The sequence below is a fragment of the Gopherus evgoodei genome, chromosome 3, assembly GCF_007399415.2.
Source record: "Gopherus evgoodei ecotype Sinaloan lineage chromosome 3, rGopEvg1_v1.p, whole genome shotgun sequence".
NCBI lineage: Eukaryota > Metazoa > Chordata > Testudines > Testudinidae > Gopherus > Gopherus evgoodei.
In genome coordinates, this window is record NC_044324.1 from 152,351,566 (window position 1) to 152,373,681 (window position 22,116).

Here is a 22,116-nt window from a genome sequence, read left to right on the forward strand (position 1 = left end):
GGGTAGTCAGGATAGTACCTAGGGATTATGATTCAAGAATACACAGAAAACTTTATTTTGTAGATGTATTCGGGGAGGAATGACGTGTGTACATAGCTGTATTTGGCACTGCCCTACAGAACTTAAAATAAAACTTTGGCTAGCAGCCCCCGCTAACTGCAGCTCAGGTATATTTCCATGTCTTGCTGTGACCACCCCACGGCCTCCCCCTGGGCAGCAGCCGGGGCGGTGTTGGAAACCCAGCGCGGCCCGCGCGCGCTGCGTGGCATGCCGGGAGCTGTAGTCTCCCCGCCGCGCTGCATGCCGGGACCTGGCCTCTAGGCTTGGCTGAGGCTGAGGGCGGACTCGAGCGGCTCCATTTTGTCCCCGCTGGAGGGACGCCCAGGCCGCGCGGGGGCGGATCCCCGCGCCGCCCTGCCCCTGCCTAAGAGGTCGGGGTGGGGCCTGAGCGGGAGGCGGTGACGTAGCTGAGCCCCGCCCCGGCCGCAGCCCTGAGTCCCGGCTTCCCCCCTCTGCCTGCCGCGGGGCGAGCGTCTCTCCCGGGGGCGAGGCCCCGTCCCCCCGCGGCAGCGGCTCCATGGTGCCTGCAGCAACAGGCAGGACGCGGAGGAGGCGCCCCCCGGGGGTCCCGCCCGCCCAAGCTCCGGGCGCCCCGCGGCCGCCGGCCTGACAGGCCCCAGCGCGGGGCGCGGCGCGGCGGCGGGAGGATGGCGAACCAGCTGGTGATCCTCAACGTGTACGACATGGTGAGTGCGGGCCGGCCGGCCGCGCCGTGCCCCGGGCGGCGCCCCCAGCCCCGGGATCCCACTGCTCGTGTCCCCGGGACTCGGCTCCCAGCAAGCGCAGTGGGGTGGAGCAGCGCCGTCTGCGGTCGGGTCCCCACGTTAGCCGGGCCGGGCGGAGGGTGCGTCCCCGGTAGCAGGGCGCTGGGGCCGCGCTGGTGTGTTGGGGGCTTAATTGTGCGGGGAAGGAGAGGCTCGCCGGGGCATCAACAGGTGGGAGAGAGTCGGGCGGAGGGCGAGAGGCTTCGCTGTTGGCTGAATGCAGGAGCCTTAGGAGAGAGGACACCATCTATTAGCAGTAACAAGGGCGACTTGTGATCATATCTGATGGAAAACTTTGCCCTCCTAGCGATGTAGTGAAGAACATAGTATAAATTTGAGATTTAGACTCCCCTTGATTTACCAAAAGAACAAACGAGGGGAAATGATTAAAATGAAAAGGGTGGGGAGAAGAAACACAATGATCAAAGACAGAAATTGAAAAGTGAGAACGACTTCAGAGCAAAGCAAACAAATCTGTACTTTATAATTATGTGGTTTTGAAACCTGATGAAATGATGAGACTCTAATGAGTCGTCTTCTGGATAAGGTGAGAGAGAACTTTTGACTAAACATCAGACTGAGCTCCACATGATGAGGGACAGTGGAAGCTTTCTGAAGACTTGTCCATACTACCAAGTGGGGTTGGTCTAAGATAGGCAGCTTCAGCTACCTGAATAGTGTAGCTTAAGTTGACATACTTAGATCTACTTACTGTGGTGTCTTCACTGCAGTAGGTGGACCACTGAGCACTTGCGCTCCTTGTTCTGGTGGAGTACTAGAGTCGAGAGGAGAGCGCTCAGTGGTCGACTTATCACATCTATACGAGATCCTTGCTGGATTGATCGCTGCCTGTTGATCCAGCGGGTCGTGTAGATAAGCCCTTAGAGTGAAAGCTGAGCTTTCAGTTAGGTGAAAGCTTGCATCAAGTTTAATTCCTTTATATAGGGCTCTAACCAGGAGAAAACCACAGTTTTGTTGCTGCTGATCCACAGAAAGTCTTGATATTTGGGAAAACAACGAACATCTGAACTAACAACAGCATCTGAAGAATTGTTTTTTTACCCACAAAAGCTTATGCCCAGATACATCTGTTAATCTTTAAGGGGTCTCACTGTTTTTTGTGGATACAGACTAACATGACTACCCCTCTGACATTTGATATTTGTGGCCGCTCTTAGTACGCTGGATGGTCTTGTTTTGTTTTACCCAGGAGAGTAAGTCTGTCTTTCTCAAATAGAGATTGGCCTGGTAAAGAGTCAGTTGCCACATCTTCTGAAGTATGCATTTGGGATCATTGGACTAGATAAGGCTTAATGTTCTAACTTTTAGGGTGACTTAAACCTCTGAAGCTGTCTGACTTTGAGTCGTCCTTTTGCCCTGCATCTCTTTTGATTTCTTTATTTAGAGCAGAGGTAGGCAACCTATGGCATGTGTGCTGAAGGTGGCACACACGAGCTGATTTTCAGTGGCACTCACAGTGCCTGGGTCCTGGCCACTGGTCTGGGGGGCTCTGCATTTTATTTAACTTTAAATGAAGCTTCTTAAACATTTTAAAAACCTTATTTATTTTACACACAACAATAGTTTAGTTATATATTATAGACTTATAGAAAGAGACCTTCTAAGAATGTGAAAATGTATTACTGGCACGCGAAACCTTAAATCAGTGTGAATAAATGAAGACTTGGCACACCACTTTTGAAAGGTTGCCGACCCCTGATTTAGAGAGAGGATGATTATTCTGTGAGGTTTATTTTCTCTTAAAAGAGATGTTGAATTGGTGAGCAGTTGGTTCTGGTTCTTGTAGACTCACCAGTTCTGAATTTCCTGGATTATTTGTGCCAAAATTGAGTATTATTTTAAAATTCTTTTGTATATTTCCTTAGACTGCATGATGATGAAGCTACTGTACTTCACTAAGTAGCTATTCGTTAAACTTTTAATGAAGTACTAAGAGAATAAATAAATTCACTTGTAAAGCTGTCTTTTCTAACTTAGGGGCAGTAAGTTGTTTCTTTACTCTGCTGTTTTTGAAAGCTAAATCGAGCATTCCTTTTCAATCTGCCATAATGCACAAGACCTTTTTTTTTTTTTTTTTTTTGCTATTTCTGGAGGATCAGAAGTGCATAATACTCTTTCAGTATCATACCCATTTATTTCTTTAGACCAGGAGTTCCCAAACTGTTTCATGGTGTGACCATAACTTAAGAGAGCATGATTTATGAACCACTTCCATCCCCTTCGCAGCCCCATGGAGACAACTTTCCCCTTCCTTTTGGAATTCTGTAATTTCCATTTGACATCTACAGCAATTGCTAAATTTCTTAATGTTTTACTGGAAGGTACTCAAATGCTATGGAATCAAATGATATAAGAACCAGGAGACGTGGATAAGTAATATAAGAAAACAAAGTGTGTTTTATCTGGATTTAAGACAGTTTCCAGCTAGAAATGAGAACCGGCACCAGCCAGCTTGTCACAGACCACAGCTTGAGAATCTCTGCATTATTCTATAATCTTTTATAGTGGAATAGCAGGCGTGGTTAAATAAAACTAGCTAGAAAAATATATTTTGGATAGGCTTTTCCCTGACAGTAACTGCTGTATTGGTTTAAAGTACGCTTGTGGTTTGTTTGTTTGCTCTATGGATGAAGGGTCCTGTGACGGGTTGGGGACTCATCACCTGGCGCCTCCTGCTGGTGACTCTGGGAATTAGCTCCGTCCAGTGGAGCACCCCCTCCTGGTGTCCCATCCATCCTCTTGCCCTCTGTTGGCGTCTCTGGACCCATGTTGTTCCCTGTTCAGCGGCGTCCTCTTTGAGGCCACTGCCCTCCCATAGTGCCCCTCAATCCATCAGCACCCCCTTCCAGGGGTTGGTGATCAGCAGTCCTACACCCCAGTCACCATGTCCAACCACGCCCTTTGAGTCCAATCCTTCTTGTTAGGGATCTGGCGTAGTATAATGGCCGCTCCCTACGGCCAATGGCTGGGTGTACTGCAAGGGGGAAAGGGGAGGACCCAGGCCTGCCCTCTACTCTGGGTCCCAGCCCAGGGACCCTCTGGCAGCAGCCTCACTGTCCTCCTTCTCTCCCCTTGTCTATCTGTTTCCCTGGGCCGCTTACTGGGAAACAGTACTTTATGTCCTAGCCCAGTGTGGTATAACTATTGTCCCAAGCATATACTTATTACAGCTGTCTCCATCAGCAGCACTTCAGTAACACAGCCAGAGGTTAGAAGTCTATTACAGGAGTGTGTAGGTGAGGTTCTGTGGCCTGCAATGTGCAGGAGGTCACAATAGATGATCATGATGGTCCCTTCTGATCTTAGAATCTGAGTTTTTCCTTCATTCATGGGGTGAGTTCTTCATCCCTCACAGTTCATTTCTATAATTAGGCACTGCCAGTTATCCGGTCAGAGCTTGGTTTCTCCTGTGGTTCCTGGCATAAAGCCCCTCATTCTTTTGTCACAAGTTAGTATTCCCATAGCATCTTTTGGGGGTAGTAGAGGCTGAATGTATGCCTCCCTCCTCAATTTCTTCTCAAGTGTGATGAGACACATGCACTTCATCAGTTATCCCATTTTCCTAATTCTCCTTTATACACTTGTTGCCCTCCTAGCTACCACAGAACCTTTTGGCCCAATATTCCTTTCCTTGATAAAGGAACATCACACGGAAAATTACTTTCCTGCTATTTTTAAGCTAGTCTGATGTAAGTTGGGAAATGTTGCACTGTTACAGGTGCATACACATTCACTAAAACATTCATGAAATATACAGAATATTCTCAAACCAGTGCTAGCCCAGTATGCCTCAGCATATTTAAGTATTAAGTATTTCAGTGACCAGTGTTCTCCATTGTGCAATACAGAATAGCAAACAATATTGTGGGTCCATTAATGGAATAAGTATCCAATCCTTAGGCCTAGTTGACTTTTACTGTAATCTTGTATTAGCATTTGCTGTGCAGGATGGACTGTTTGACTGGTACTTGCTGAATTAATTCTTGGACTATTACCAAAAGACTATTACCAGCCCAGGGACCCTCTAGTGGCAGCCACTTACTGCCCTCCTCCAACTCTCCTCTACTGCCTACCTCCCTGGGCCACTTCCCTGTAGCTCCAGCACCTTCTCTGCCCCTTTGTGTCAGGGCCCTAGTCTGGCAGTAGTAAACCTAGAGCTCTCCCAACCTCTGCTGCCCCTGCCCAGCACTGCTCTGTCTTAGGTGCTTCTCTAAAAGCCAGTTTTATTTCCTTTGCCCTCCAGGGAGAGACTCAGCTCCTCTCTGCCCTGCAGCCTTCTTATAGGGCCCAGCCTGGCCCTGATTGGCGGCCTTCAAGCGTCCACTTGATTTGGCTTCCAATAAGGCCTTCCAGGATTGGCTAGGCCTCCGCACAGCCTCTCTGGCTTGCTCTAAACCTCTTCCACGCATGAGTGGGGCAGCTGCCCCACTGCACTCTCTGTCCCCAGCAAGTGCAAGATCTGCCCTTCTCAAAGGAAGACCCTGTAAGGATAGTGAAATAAAGAATAAGCTCTTAATGAGGGAGCAAGCCTTAAGAGCAACTTCGGACCCGGGTACAGAGACCCTCCTCTTCTGTCAGTGCCCCGTCAACATCATGGTTACCGAGACCCTCCCCAGTGAAGAAAGCATTGAGGTCCTGGTGTCCGATGCTCTCCATGAGAGAGGTACAGATAACCATGACGGTGTACCGAGGTTTCCACTCAAAGATTAAGGAGTGCGATAAGAGGAACAGAACAGAAAGTTCTCCTCAAAGAAGATTCAGTCACCAGAGACCTCCAGCCACAAGCAGTGTGCTAGTGAGGCTCCACATAATTGAAGTCTTAGACTGCTTCGTGGTACCCAGAGTAAGTCCTAGACCTCAGAAGTAAAGAGCTTGGTACCAAAGACTACTGTTACTAAGGGAACAGCTTCAATGAATTCCACAGTCCCCCTAGCTACTGCTGCTAGTGCCTGTACCAAATTCTGTTGTGTTCCTGGCTCCACAGGTGTTTTGGTATCCGAAAGACCTGATGGTACTGAATGAGCCTGAGTCTCCCCTCCTTGCAACCTCTGGATGCCTCTCAGTATTGAGGTCTGCTGGGTCAGTGACTGCTCATGTTTTTGCGAGACTTACCTCTTCCCCAATTTCTAGTATCCACGAGGAGGGGTTGTGCAATAGGTGGAGGAGCATTCAGACTCAGAACTTTCCATTCAAGGCTCTCCAGTTTATTTCAGGTGATGTTATTTCCTGATGCACAAAGAAGAAAGGCAGGGGTCTGGTATTCTGCTTGTCAACGCTTGGGATAACCAACATTGGGTACTCCCCACCATGCCTCATGGTCCTCCTCATTGGCCTTACTAGGATTGATGGGCAATGTACCACCAGTTATTTTGAGGGGCCCCTACTCAGTTCCAGAAGAGACACATTCTCTGGTACCATCCACCTCTCCCCTCCATTCTGAGTCAGTAGAGTTGACCTTTGAAGAGCAAGAGGCAAGAAGATTTACCCCCAACCTCCCTTACACATATACCTTTATCCTCACCTGACAAGGCAGTAATGCCGTCACCACCACAGTCAGTAGCTGATGACTTTCAGCAGTTACAGGACTTGATGAAGCAGGTTGCTGATGCACTGCAGACTCCCCTAGAGGAAGTCTAGAAATCCCATCACAAGCTCCTGGACATATTGCATGTTTCCGTTTCAGAACGGATGGTGCTGTCAATTAGTGAAGCCCTTCTTGAGCCATCCAACACCATCTGGCAAACTCCGGTGACAGCCCCACCCTACATGCAAGCGGCCCAATAAACAATACTACATCCCAGTCAGGCATTCTAAATGTTTGTTTTCTCATCCAGCACCAAATTCTCTTCATGTGGATGCAGTCAGTGAAAGGGGTAAGGAACTTTCTCAATATATGGGGTGGCTTTTTGAGTACCAGAAATGTCTAAACCTTTCTGGTTGTAAAAGCTACTCTTCAGCAACGTTACAGTTCAGGATAGCTGATTGCCAGGTGCTGATGTCAAAATAAGACTACCTGAATTATGAGAAGTTTAATGGTTTTATTGGCCTTTTGCAACAGGAACACTAAGAATAGTTTAGCACCATAATAAATGAAGGTAAATTCCTAGTAATGAAGTGATCTTCCTGTCTTCAGTTGTCAGGTGTTCCATGGGGAGTACCCGTGGAAGATTTACCTTTTGAGGGCCACAAGCTTTTTGCAGATGACTTTCTTCATACTGTAAGCGTGGGCAGACTCACCAGGCAGCACCTCCTACTAGTTGTCCTTGGGAATTAGCATCCAGGCTCTGGAGTGCCCTCTTCAGGCCAGTGTCTCACCACCACTGCTGGCCCCCCATGTCTCTTCCAGGACCCGGGTGCCCCTTTAACTGGGTGCTGCTCCCTGGCAGTACCCCCACAATTCTGGGTCTCCACATCCCAGGGGAACCCCTACCCAGTATCCCCACTTTACCTCAATCTTGGCTACTGCCCAGTCTCCATCTTGCCCCTGTTCACTGGGGCAGACTGCAGTATAAGTCACTCATCACAGGCAAAGGCAGAGGTCCCCAACGCTGTGCCTGCGGGGACATCTTAATGCACCCGCATCCTGGCCCCCAGGAGAGCACCCGCCAAAATGCCGCAGCGACATTTCAGCAGGGACACCTCTCTATGACAACACTTGTCGCCAACAAGTGATGTCATCGAGAGGCGTTGCCTCCGAAATGCCGATGAATTTTGGCAGCATTTCGGCGGGTGCTCCACTGCCGCAGTGGTCCTTCGGCTGGCGCCCGCCAGCCAAAAAGGTTGACCACTGGGCAAAGGGGTTCAGACCTGCTGCCTCTGCCTACCCATGGGCTGCCCCATTGCAACCCTGCACCTATTCAGCCTGTAGTCAGGCCTGCAACCTGGAGCTTTCCAGGCCGGAGCTCCCAGTACCCCGGCCCTTCCTCAGCCCTGCTTCCAATCAAAGTGCCTTGCTTAGGTCCCTGCAGCCAGGCCCTTCTCCCTCTCCAAGCAGAGGGAAACTTACTGAGCTTCTGGCTCACAGCCTCTTATAGGGGCCAGCTGGGACCGATTGGGGCATGGCCCCAGCTGAGCCTACTTTCCCCAGTTAGCCCAGGCTTCTTGCCCCAGCCACAGCCACAGCCCTCTCCTGGGCTGTTTCGAGCCCTGCAAGGCAGGACTGGGTAACCACCCCCTACATACCCTAAAAGACTCTAGGGTAACGTAGATCTTTGGAGAAATGAGAGAGAATTTATCAGGCCTGAGTGCAAAGATCACATCCTGCTCAATCTTCTGCCTTCTGTAGACTAGTGGAACCACTGGCTCAGAGATGGAGATTCTTTTATATTTTTTTTTAAAAAAAAATAGTATGCAGCTACCTCAGCCATGTCATCCCAGCCATCAACATCATCCAAATGCCAATTCTGGTGCTCAATCAAAGAGTCGACCCAATAACCAGTTTCTCAGCTGCATGATGCTACCCCTTTGTCCACAATTTGAGCACCACCTCTCTCTATTCCATTGAGCATGGGAGACTATAACATTGGACAAATGAGTATTGGAAGCTATTAGCATCAGGTTATATTATCCAGTTTATCTCCATCCTGCCCCTCCCCCACTTCCCCATCCCTCTTCAGGGACCCCCTCACAATCATTTGCTGATGCAAGAGATCTCATTGCTCTTAAGTCTAGGAACCACAGAACCCTTCTGCTTCAACACAAGGGAAAAGGGCTCTATTCAGCACACTTTCTGATATCCAAGATAAACAAAAGGTTGGAGGCCAATTGAACAAGCATATCAGACGTCTGAATTTCAGGAAGGTAACCCTAGCAGCTGAAATGATTATATACTTGATCACAATCAAGCAGGTCCTATCCTTTAGCCTGTCATCTGCACCAAGGGTGTTCTCAACTCATAATAGTTGTAGATGCATACCTGTGTCATCTAGGAATGAGTCTGTCCTACCTTGATGATTGGCTCCTCAAAGGTTGGTCTCATCAGGAGGTGCGGTTAGCAGTTCAAACAACAACTTCGCTATTTCTAAGTGTAGATCTGCAAATCTCAAGAAATCAGTCTTGACCCCCTACACTGCAAATCCTCTTCATAGGAGTGTTTCTTGGTTCGATAACGGGCAGAGCTTAGCTCAGTCCTCAAGTTCCAGCAAGGACTTGTCTGCAATTGCTGGGACACATTTTTGTGATACAACACCAGGGTGCATCTTAAGCGGCTCAGGACTGTGTGTGTGCGCGCGTGTGAGAGAGAGGTACATTAAATCTGAACAAACAGGTGTTTATACCCAGCTGGGTCCTTCAGTCATTCATCTGGTGGAAAAATCCGTGCAAGGTTTGTGCAAGAGTTCCATTCAACCAGAATCCCACTACAGTCATGTTAACATCAGATGCTTCCCTCTTGGGATTGAGAGCACATTTAGGTCCTCACACAGTCCAAGACAAACATGCAAGCATTGCTCTTGTTGTGACCAGGAGTCTAATGGAGTTAAGACCAGTCAGAAATGCTTTCCTTCACTTTCTTCTCTTACTCAAAAACAAGTCCATCAAGATAATGACAGACAGCACAGTTTGCATGCATTCTATCAACCATCAGGGCAGAGTGTGTTTTTCCCCTTAATCTGCACTAGAGCATTATAGCAGGGGTAGGCAACCTATGGCATGCATGCCGAAGGCAGCACGCAAGCTGATTTTCAGTGGCAATCACACTGCCTATATCCTGGCCACTGGTCCGAGGGGCTCTGCATTTTAATTTAATTTTAAATGAAGCTTCTTAAATATTTTGGAACCTTATTTACTTTACATACAACAGTAGTTTAGTTATATATTATAAACTTATAGAAAGAGACCTTCTAAAAAGGTTAAAATGTATTACTGGCGCGCGAAACCTTAAATTAGAGTGAATAAATGAAGACTCGGCACACTGCTTCTGAAAGGTTGCTGACTCCTGCATTACAGCTTTGAAACTGGTGCACAGCCAACCAGATAGTCATCTCAGCTTCTTACCTCCTGGGTATACAAAATATCATGGCAGATGATCTTAGCAGACATTTCTCTGTAAATTATAAAGTCCTCAACAAAATAATCCTAGCTTGGGGATTTCCAGAAGTCAGCCTCTTTGCTATGGCAGCCAACATGAAGTGCAGGAAATTCTGTTCTAGAGGGGGGATTCGATCCCCAATCTCTAAGAGATGCTTTCCTCATTACATGGACAAAGATTCTCTTTTATGCACATCCTCCAACTCCTTTTAAAGATCCTCATCAAAATCAAGCAGGACCAAGCCAATGTAATTTTGATTGTGTCCTGTTGGCCAAGACAGGTTTAGGTTCCTTACATCAAACTTGCCTATCACCCTCCGTGGTGGCTCCTGACTAGTCTTTGACTGTGTCAGAATGCAGGTCGGATGCTGGGCCCCAGTCTGAATGTTCTGCACCTACAAGCATGTTTCCTCAATAGCTCTCAAGAACAGAGGAGGCCTTGTTCATCAGGAGTACAAAATGTACATTTAAATAGCAGAAAGGAATCTACAAGATACACTTACCTTCTCCACTTATGAATGTTTCTCTGGTATAAGTGGTGACATCTTTGATCTGTTCAATCATCTCTTTCTACAGTCTTGGATTACCTGTTTGATATTGAAGATGTTAGGCTTTCTGTGAGTTCGTCAAGGTTCATTTAGTGGCAAAAACATCTCTGCTCCTGCTAGTAGAAAGTTTCTCAATATTTACTTCATCTGATCAGTGAGATTCCTGAAAGGTCTTCTGAATCTTTCTGCAGATTAGAGTCCCTACCCCACATTGTTAAGTAGAAGGTTGAGATCCCAATCTCATGAAACAGCTCTTTTAAGCCACTAGCTACGTACTCTGTGCTACGTTTGTCTATGAAAAAGACCTTTTTGGTGACCATCACTTCTGCCCAAAGGGTTGGGGAGATGAGGGTTCAAGGGCAGACTTTCCATTTACTGTGTTCTCCAAGGAGATGATGTCATGGCCCATCCAGAATTTTTACCTATGCTTTTTTCTCAGTTTCTCATAAATCAGTTTTTTCTTTTCTAAGACAAAACAGTCTAAACAGAAGTCTGCTTTCCATATAATGGACGTTAAGAGAGCATTAGCCTTTTACTTGGACAGAACAAAGCTATTCAGGAAGATCCCCTAGATTATGTGTCTGTTGCAAGACCTGCAGAATGGTGCTCAATGCATATATTTTTTTCTATCTATTATACTTTGGTTCATGCTGCAAGATGAGATACTGCAGTAAGCAGCACACTTGTTGTTCTGTGATAGACTTTTTTTTCTTTTTCCTCCCTGATGCTCCCACCTCCATAAGGGGTTGCTACTAGGAAGTCACCAACAAAGATGCTACTTGCAGGAGAGGTTACTCGCCTTATGTAGTAACTGGAGTTCTTCAAGGTCTGTGTCCATGTGAGTGCTCCATTATCCTCTCCTTTAGTTTTCTCTACGTGGTTTTGTGGTAGAGAAGGAACCAAGGGCAGTCAGCCCTCTATAACCTTAGTATGGTGCACAAGGATATGTAGGCACATGTGCAGGCTGAATGGGTACTGCTACCAAAAATTTCCAATCAAAGGCACAAGGTATATGCGCTCCTGAAGTGGAGCACCTGCAGGGGGACGCATCTTGAACTCCAGTTACTGCATGTGGAGAGTAACCTTCCTTTTTTAAAAAAAGGCTGTCTAAAGGCCCAAGTACATAAGACTAAATGTTATAGATATCTGTTACTCCTGGGGGAATTCTGCACATGTACGGAATTTATGTCCCATGCAGATTTCTTTGCTTCCCTGCAGAAAAATGACTTTCTGATGGGGAAGCAAAGGGAAGCCACGAGCAGTCATGTGACCCTCCCCAGCAGTATGTTTTGGGTGCCCAGGGCAGCCGTCAGATGTAAATCAGGGTAGGGGGTGGGACTAGGGAAGACCCGGCTGGTCGCTCCTACCCTGTGCCAGGCTTAGCTGCTAGTCCTGACTGGGCTGGGGAGGATGGGACTTCCTCCTCCCTCGCATAGCATCTGTGGCTGGGTCAGACCCACCCCCAGATTTCTCCCTCAACTGCAGGAAACTCTCTGCAAACTCTTCCCCCCGCTTCCTGCACTCATCACTCCCCAGCTGCAGAGGGAGAGATCCCTCTACAGGGAGCTGCTCCCCCATTTCGCACAAGCCCCATGCATCCAGACCCCTCATACTCAGACCCTTCCACCGAGCTCCCTCTCCCCACTTCCCCGATGAGCTCCACTCCCCGTGCACCTGGACCACCTTGACAAGCCACCCGGATCTCCACCCCACTGAGCCCCTCGCTCCCAGCATCTGGGCCACCACTGAGTCCCCACACCCAGCCTCTCCCCCTACATCTGGACCACCCCAATGAGCCACCCGGCTCCCCCCCCCCCCCCCGCTGAGCTATATCCTCCCCATACCAAACACCCCTCCGAGCCCCAACCACCTTTTCCTGAACCCCCCTGCAGAGTCCCATTACTGTTGCACCCAGAACCCCCCAACAAGCCCCTGTGCATCCAGTTTTCCCCCTGCCCCATACCCGGATCCCCCCACTAAGCCGCCCATACCTGGTGCACCTGGCATGGAGGGGCAGGGTCCTGGGATGTGTCTGGGGCAGTCACAGTCCTTGCTCTGTGTTGGGGTTGAGTGCAGCCTCACCGCCATGTCCCGGGGGGAGCTGCACAGTGATCTCCCACCTCTGTGCAGCCAGAGGCCTGTGTTCCCCAGTGTCATGCTGGATCCTCCACATTTATTTGACAAATAAAATTTTGCAGAATTTTTAAATTCTGCACACAGTATTCTAAATTTTTTGGCACAGAATGCCCTCAGGAGTAATCTTAACCTTTTCTGCAATTGTAATGAAAATGTAAAGTTTTGGGAGTCTTTTGCTTATTGTTTGTGTCCAAAGTAACATTCTCTCTCTCTTTTTCTGCCAGTTAAGACTTAAATGAATAAATTTACAATTCTAGTATTGATGGAAACTTTTTAGAAAGTAGCTACAGAATTGTAACTATAGTATTGTTTTGTGATGTAATGTCTATAATTTTTCCCTTATCCCAGTGGCAACTTCAACTAATGTTCATCTAGTCAAAGAATTCTTCAATAGAGCTGTTGGTGCAAAAATACTCAATTTTAACCCCTGCTAAGTTGATGTAAATCAACCTAGGTGTTTTAGAATAATCCTTTTTTACAACAATTGTATTTTTACTGTGACCAAATGCACGTTACTGAATGTGAAAACGAATCAGGCTCATAATGGAGGTGAGGAATTATATATATATATTGGATTGTTTTGGGATTCTAAAACTTACAAGGACACTCTGACCAGTCTTTGTCCATTTTTCACCCCATATTTTAGGTACTTTGAAAGGATTGTATGCAAATTATTTAACACAGGCTGCCAACAGCTTTACAGTATTTTGCAATCCCCCACATCTCATTTACTCTCCTTTGTGGGAGTTAAAAGGAATCTTGTTCAGGCAGAAAATGTGACCAAGCTTTCAATGGCAGGTACAGATAAGTAGTAATTATGCATAATTACTATTTCTGGGGAAAGCTAATTCCATCTCACTGGAAGTATATATGGAAATATAAGAATTTCAGTACGACTGGAGGTAGAGTAATCGAATTACCAACGTGCTTTGTGCAGTTTTTGTAAAACTGCTCACAATTCTGCAATTATGATTACTCAATAATTGTTGTTCAAAACACTCAACATATTTATAAAGTTTAAGGTACTATAGGTGAAGTCTACACAATTGAATAGGATGTCTGTCAGGCATCTAGGATGCGGCCTTAACGAAGTCATACTGCCTACCTGTTTTGCAGAGGGTGGTGTTGAAGCCTTGCAATCTGATCCTATTTTTGTCTGCCGCTGTCGTGTACTAAGAATATGGATGAAAGTCGTTCTTTGTGATGGTTTTCGTTAGCAATTTAAACCACAGTTTACAGTTGCATCCTAAAAAAATAACTGTAAAGTCACCCTCTTGAACATTGGAGCTGCTTATTTGATCATATCTGTTTTGTTTTTGCTATGGTTTTTCATTAGTTTTTACTGCTGTTACCCATGTAGAGCATGGCTATGAGAGAATGAGATGAATTCTGTTTTGGCCTGGACATTACCAGAAATGTTAATTGAACTGTGCTTGCAAAATCTTCTTTTGCTATTGATACTTGGATCTGCTTGACTCAGATCTCATAGCAAATTTTACAGGGTTGACCATTTAAAAAAAAATTACTTGTACACAAATATGGTTGCTTACTGCTGTGGCTTTTGGTGAGTGCAATATTTTAGCTTACTTGTGGCCAGAAGTGCTGTTTGTTAATTTTATCTTGCCCTGAGAAAAAAAATGCAGATGTCACTATAAATAACAATTGAGACCAGTTTGTCTTGGCTGTAGAAACCAGCACAATCCTACTTTTGCTTTTCCTTAACAAGAAATCGAAAATCATGACCATGCTAATACATGCTAATTTGTATTAAAAACTTTACCTGCTTCTAGCACATTCCATCTGAGAGGTTTAATCTATGTGCAACATAGTGGCAAGAGAAACAATTTAGATCTTGAGATTGATTGCTCACAAATGTCATTTTTAGAGTAGAACTTAATGGAATTAGTCAAATCCAAGGCTGTGAATTTTAATAGTGTGTTCTGTAGTTGACTTTCCAAAGAATGATTACATAGTTTCACTGAATGTTCACCTCTTGCGCTTTGGTATTCAGGACAGATAATTCAGATCAATTTTGTGCCCAAATATAAATTATTTGTACTGGAAACTCCATTTGAACTTTTTTTCTTTTTTAGTATTGGATGAACGAATACACTTCCTCCCTTGGAATTGGAGTATTCCATTCAGGAATAGAGGTGTATGGCAGAGGTATGTACATTCAGGAAACTTTAAATTTACTCTTCATTCTAGATAAAACACTTTATCTATACCCCAAACCATCTTTCGTGTATGCCACCAGTGGGGCAGAAGTAGTCTGGTTCCCATATCTTGTTTCATATTTTTGTTCTCTCCCTGCAACAAACCTCGAATGCTAGTCATCTGGCTATCCTTACTCACATGCATCCGTGTAGCTGTGCAACTGTTAAAAATAAGTATATCTGAGCAAACGAGTTATAGTGGTATTTAATTTGGGTTTAGAACTCTTAATTGTGATTAATGTTAATACAGTCCTATCATGTATTTCCTTCCTGAATAAGATAACAGTTCTTCAATGTAATAGGCCATGTATAGACTAGGCTGATAGATTGTATTTTTAAAAGTGTTAACTAATATGGTTTTTTAAACAGGACTCTCATCTCTTGTAGACAAAGCACTTCTTTAAAAATGTCATCTGATCATGGTTAACCATAAGATAAGGGTGTGTTGTGAGTTTGGGGGAGAGGAGGGGAGCATGAGGTTACCGTTTAGTCTCCCTCAGAGCGTAATGTAAAGTCTCTCTCTTGTGTTGTGTGTACTGTATAGCATTTTCTTTATTCTGCAGAGACAGAAGGAAATTTCTTGTGAAAGATAATGGAGTTTCACTTAGTGTGCTATGTGATATATTCCTTTTAACTCTGTGTTTATGCCAGCAGATATGAAACAGACTTTAGATCTTTGTACTTTATCCTGCTTTTCTTCTAGTTAAAGAAAAGGAAATTTAATGTAGTAATATTAAAGTAAAGAATTTAAATCCATAAATCAAGAGATTCAAACACCAGCCTTGGTACAGTAATGCTAACTGACAAATTACATTTGCTTTGTATCTTGTATATATTAAGGCATAAGTAATTTCAGGTGCCAGTCCTCCAAATATTTATGCACGTGCTTGAAGTTAAATATGTATACAGGTGTTGGTGGGATTGGGATGTAAATATTACACTGGCAGTGTCATAGAATACACTGTGCAAATTTAACGTGAAAATATTTGAATTTTGGTTCTTTCTCTTAGTTAAAATTGGTAATCTTAACTATTCATTAATAGATCTCTGCATTTATTTCTCTTGCAAGCACCTTATTTGCTTTTTCAGTTTAAGATCTTTATGAAGAAATTGACCAGTAAATGAAGGTCATTCGGTAATCTCCGCTACACATCTGATTATTTTATTTATTTATTTATTTATTTATTTTATTTGTGCAGGCTATATTAAATTTGCTGAACTCTCTTTCAGAATTTGCTTATGGTGGTCATCCTTATCCTTTTTCTGGAATATTTGAAATTTCCCCAGGAAATGCTGCTGAACTAGGAGAAACATTTAAATTTAAGTAAGGAAGGTATTTTATTTTAGTCAAAAGTGTGAAGACTAAAACTTCGCTTTTATTGCATTAATTCCTGAGTTTTTGTCACAGTCTAATCTTATCACCCAGGGCGGATAGAATTTCTCTGCAAGCGGGTCATGAAAGGAAGTTGGGGGGAGTTGCGAGGCATTGAAAATGTTGTTGTTGGAAAGAATCTCCTAGTTGTGCACCCCTGTTCAAAATTAAGTATTCTTTCATCCTCTCAAAATACCCATTGTATAAACTTATTGTTAAATATTGTACTTATGTAGTAAATATAAGATGTCATGAAATCCTTTTCCTTTGAATAAGGTGTTGCCAACTGTCATCATAGTTTCTTCATCACTCACTTTTAAATCAAGTTTGAATGCTTTTCTAAAAGATATGCTCTATGACTTATTTTGGGGAAGTTGTATGGCCTGTGTTAACAGGAGGTCAGACGAGATGATCAGTGGTCCTTTCTGGCCTTGGAATCTGAAACATTGAGAGGCTTCCCACCTCTCATCTCTATTCCCACAGTACTGTTAATGTTTCCCTGACACTACCTCCAGCAGCTGGCTCTCATCTACTGCTCACCTGCTGTGTGCTAGCTGCCTTTTAAAAGATCTGGGAAACAGAAATTGTATCCTCTCTAAAAAAAAAAACCGATTCTCAAAGATTATGCTTCTGCTTAGCTTAATGAGAGGACTTCTGTTGGAGAAGGGGAGACCTTCTGTATGGAGGACATTAAGAGTGGGGCATGGGAGGAAGAAAGTAAAAGGGAATAGAAGGGTAACCACATACAACTTGGGTGTACTACGACATCACCCACAGAGCAGTGGGAGAATATTAGTTTGTCTTGTGTCTTAAGTTTGGAAGCATTGTCACCCTATTATCTCTCCTTGTTTTTAGAGAAGCTGTAGTTCTAGGCAGTACTGACTTCATGGAAGATGACATAGAAAAAATTGTAGAAGAGCTTGGAAAAGAATTTAAAGGAAATGCCTATCACTTAATGCACAAAAACTGTAATCATTTTTCTTCAGCTTTGTCAGAGGTAAACAAACATGGGCTTTATACCTTTCTGCAAAACTGCTTTCTGAATGGTTGGACAGCATCAGTATTTTCTTCCTGTCATGTAGATTGTGTATACCTTTATTTGCCAGTGTATTTTTCTAACATTTTTAGGTAAATATCCCCTTATTTCAGGCAAAATGCTTATGCTTATGTCCAAAATCCAAGACTTCAGTGCCAACAGAGCTCAGTAAATTAACTTTATTTGAATGCTACCAATGTTCTTCTCTCATTATGAAAACAAGACCCAGTCACTATCCCAAAGAAACTACATTCCCAAGTCAGATACAACTTTAGATAATGTTTTCACCCATCATGGGTGTTGGTATAAGTTTGAAATGGCTTAGGAGTCTTGAGGTCATTGCTGAAAATAGGATGGATGACTCTTAAGGGAATTGCAACAGCAAATCCTCAAACATGCAACTGTTACCTTTGAAAATACATCAAGCTTATCAGAAATGTGGTGGTGTGTTTAATATTAGAAACGAAATAACAAAATATTTGAAGTTCCACAAAATCACCTTAAATCTAATACTGTCTCCTCAGCCGCTTATAGGTCAGAAACTCCAGTTTTATTCTCTATGAACCAGATCCTCCCCTCCCCTTAAACAGGTGCTATGTGAGTATATAAATCCACTTCAGTGGAGATACTCCCGATTTTTGCTGAACAGAGATAAAGGAAGAGAGTTAACACTGTTCATGGAATCTTACCTCAAAATTACTTGTTGCAATCACTTAGTTTTCTGTGCTACGTTCTACTGAGGTTTGCATTTCAATGCTTAATTATTTTACTGCTGATCAAAACACCCCAAAGAGAGGAAGAGTTTCCTATATAAATCCTCATGGAATTTATTACTTTTTTTTTTAAAGGAAACTTAATAAAATCTACAGTAAAAGTGTTCCAGTTACAAAGTGCAACTGGGAAGTGTCAAATGTCAGTTATGAGTGTACATGCAGTCTTAACTATGTCTGCTTGTGCATGTATGGAGTACAATCCTGGCCTCCATGAAGTCAATAGGTGTTTTGCCATTGACTTCAGTAGGACAAGGATTTCATCCATAGTCTTCAATTACATGATCACAAAATTTGTGCTGTACCCTGTACAGTGGGCAGTTAATAAAACAGAGGTATGTAATGAAAAGCAGGACTAATAATTAAGACTAATGCTGTTCAGTTATAATGATGAAAATCAAGGTAGAACTCCTGATAGCAATTAACTTATTCCAAATTTGCACTGGAGTAAGTGAAACCAAAATTGGACAGTGTGGTGTCACTGAGACGTGCTCCTCCCATTATATTGTGAGGATAAAAATTTAGTATAGTTAACATTATATTAAAAATGCTTATTTTTACTGAACCTTTGTAAGGAAAATAGCATCTGACAGTATGCTCTGCAGCTCTCGTCTTCTGTTTGATAAACTTAAACACTTCACGTATGAATAATTTACTGGGCAGCATTTAGCTTATTCACTGAATGAGACAATGGTCCTGTATGATCATGTCACTGAAAACGATCATAATGAATATATGCAGCTGGGCAGAGTTAAGGTTAAGTGTACAAATATAGCTTTGATGTTTTCTGTCTCTTGAGAGTTTGCTTTTGTGACTTTCATTGGTGGCTTTAATTTCTTTTAGTTTTATAGAAAAATCTATATATGAACAGTGAGCTTTTTCTTAATCTTCTGCCTTACTTCTGAGGAATTTTCTATAGATATGAAACTTACACTAAACTCTGATATCATTCCAGTGCTTTTTGTATGAGATTTCTAAAAAGATGATTGGGTATTTTTGCCAGATTAGACAGATTCATGCTTCTCATTTAAGAGCTGACTTTTAAAGTGACATGGGCGTCTACAGCATCCACAGGAATGTTCTTCTTGATCTTCCTACCAAGACCACTTCCTTGGGAGTGGGGTGGGAGGGTGGGTGTGTGTGACTGACTCATTGACATTTTTGATATAAGCCTTTAGGATGCAGTAGTTGGGACTTGAAGTTCATTTTTCTATACAGCGATCTGTCTACTTTAGTGATCTAACTATAAGGCAAACACTAATCCCCTCTTTCTTTTTAGATTCTATGTGGGAAAGAGATTCCACGTTGGGTGAATCGCCTCGCCTATTTCAGCTCTTGTATACCATTTCTCCAGAGCTGCCTACCGAAGGAATGGCTTACTCCTGCAGCCCTTCAGTCTAGTGTCAGCCAGGAACTACAGGATGAGCTGGAGGAAGCAGAGGATGCTGCAGCAGCTTCCCTGTCAAACTCTGCATCGGGATCTAGAACTGGGCGCCATACCAAACTATAAATCTCTCTCCAAAGTAATAAATAGTTCTAAACACTTCAGTTTAATATCTCCAGCAATTGGCTTCCTTACTCAGAATTAGAGAGCTGACTTTTGAACAATTCTTTTGTATGAAAAATGACTCTCTCCACCCCCAGGACCAGTTACTTCAGCTCAGGATTATAAATGTAGTGAAAAGAATCTCTGGGAGAAAGGGGAAGATATTTGTGTGAAGCCTCTCTTTTCACTTTCACCTGTTCTGTGAACTTGGATTTATATAACAGATCTTGTATAAAACAGAACTGAAGTTATTTGTTTACAGTATTGTGTACTGCTGTTTACAAGTCCTGTAGGACTCCTGCCACCATGAAAGAAGAGAAACTCTGAGCTCAGTTTATTCCTTGTGTAACTCAAAAGGGCAGTGGAGTCACACCAGTGATAAATTTTGCCCAGTGTCTTCATGAATTAGGCAGGTAAACTTCCTTCACTTCTGACAGTTGCCAGAGATCTATAGAGCAGAAATGGCTAAGTACTGTATATGTGAACAGGGTACTGTACACTTAGAGTGGTTGATATAAGAAGGTAGATCCTAGGATGTGGGGAGATTGGTTTAGTATGTAACAAACTGTTACTAGAAGTATGATCTCCACATTAACTAAAGTGTGGAGTTTTGCACATATGAGGGGAGAGTTTATATGTAATTACAATCCACATTGTGTTTACGCATCTGATCCATAGCATCATATTTCAATCATATAGTAATTACATTTCTTATTTTTAAAAGTTGCCCCATATTCCTCCTCATTTTAAGTTCTGCTAGAGTAGAGATGTAGAATCATTTTGAGTATCACCAGTTCAAACTGTCACACATCAGGTCACACTGTCTAGTTTATTTAATTTAAAATGTGGAACAATAGGATTAAGAACATTAGTATTTGAATTGGTTTGTATGCTTCATGTAACATTGGGCAGTGTAATACATAGCACACAGATGGGATGGGAATGGCCATACTTCCCCTACTCATGATTGCTTCATTTGAGTTTTGTAACCATTCCTAACTCATGAAAACAAAATATGAATTATTACCTGCTAGATTCTCATATGTCCATACACAAGTGATAGGGAGAAGTTGATTTTATTCATTATCTCCATCTGTGGCATTAACTTTCTGGTCATATGCATAGAAGATAAGAAACTTGAAGATTACATACACCTACATATACACACAGCAAAGCTCCACTAATCTGCATGTGTTATTACTTACATCTCAAATTGGCAGATGTAATACTTAATTATTTTAGAAAATGACAGACTCTTGCTAGTAGCTCATGGATTATAATTAAAGCTAAATTATAATTAGTGATCGGAATACATTATGGAATGCCTTATTCTTTTTATTGTTCACTTACTGCATTTTGAAAGTTAATTAGAAACTTGCAGTGGTTCCCCCAGTCATGAGTATAAATCAGTGAGGTTCTACATTGTATATAGAAATACGGTAGCAAAAGATGGAAGTGAGACTGTTTTAGATTTTACTGCCTTAAGGAACTTTCAGTGAACAGCAAAAAAAAACCCCCAAAACTGAACACCATTTATAAACGGATTGGTGCACACAGAGATCTGCATTACTAAACACCTTTTATGGTTCTCCCCCCCCCCGCACCCCCAGGGCGTCACTAGATTTGCTAAATGTAACTTATGTTAGAGTAAGGACTTGTTTCAATAAGCTAAATGAAAATGCTGACTTTGTTTTTGTTAATAGCTGCAGCTGCAGGTGGGGGGACGGAACCATACTTTAGGTTACAAATATAAATTTTAGTCAAGTAGTACCACTTAACCTTTCAAAAGTGCAGATTAGGCTACATCATTCTATTTATAACTTCCAGGAGGACTCAGTCCAATTCCTGTTGATAGCAGTGGAATCGCTGCTACTGGCTTCAGCAGGAGTTAGACTGGACCCTATGGAAAAAGTTTGCAAACTTTAATTTATATTAGGTTCCTGTTTGAGGTAATTGTGTGTTAATACCATCAAAAGAGAGGCCAGATAAAATAGCTTGTAAAAAAAAAAAATGTGTTCAGTTCTGAAAAAATCAATCTGTAGAAATCACATAAGCTATTTCTAGAGAAAACATGAGGTACCATAATCTCATTTAAAAGTAGTTTTTTGTTACATATTTTACACTCTCTCTGTCTCCCCCTCAGTAACAAGTCATTGTTCGAGACAACTGACAAATCTACTGTGACAGCAATTTCCTTTGGTGACTAGTCAGAGTATGATTATTTAGACTTCAGAAGACATAAAAGTTGACTTTCCATGTTGATTTATTTTCATGTTTAATTCTGAATTGAGGTCAGTCTTACTTTCTCTAGTGAAAGTGAATAGGGTGGTCTCTAGTCAGGTAAGGATAATTGAAGTAAATAAAGCACTACATACAGCTAAGACAGTAGGAAATTGGCGGTTTCTGCCTCAAATCTAGAGCTGAGGTGGTAATGTGCTATCTCTTGGCAAGGCAGGTTCTTGTTTTCAGCTCAGGGTTGAGGCTGTTGGTTTTGTTTTGTGGTTTGTTTTTTTTTTTTTTTTTTTTTCAGATCTAGCATGTATTATAGTTTTTTTTTTTTTCTCTTTTTTGAAAGAAATACAACTGGTTTTCATTGCTACCTACATTTTATGTACCAACA

General features: G+C 43.0%; 1 protein-coding gene across 1 annotated transcript; it reads left to right on the forward strand.

Annotated features, from left to right (window-relative positions):
* The first annotated feature begins 663 nt into the window (after window positions 1–663).
* On the forward strand, window positions 664–21,541 carry DESI2 (desumoylating isopeptidase 2). The gene is made up of 5 exons (XM_030557030.1): window positions 664–746; window positions 14,650–14,722; window positions 16,003–16,096; window positions 17,000–17,141; window positions 19,230–21,541. The coding sequence occupies exons 1-5, from the start codon at window positions 708–710 to the stop codon at window positions 19,458–19,460; spliced, it is 579 nt and encodes a 192-aa protein (XP_030412890.1). The 5' UTR covers window positions 664–707; the 3' UTR covers window positions 19,461–21,541.
* Window positions 21,542–22,116: the final 575 nt, after the last annotated feature.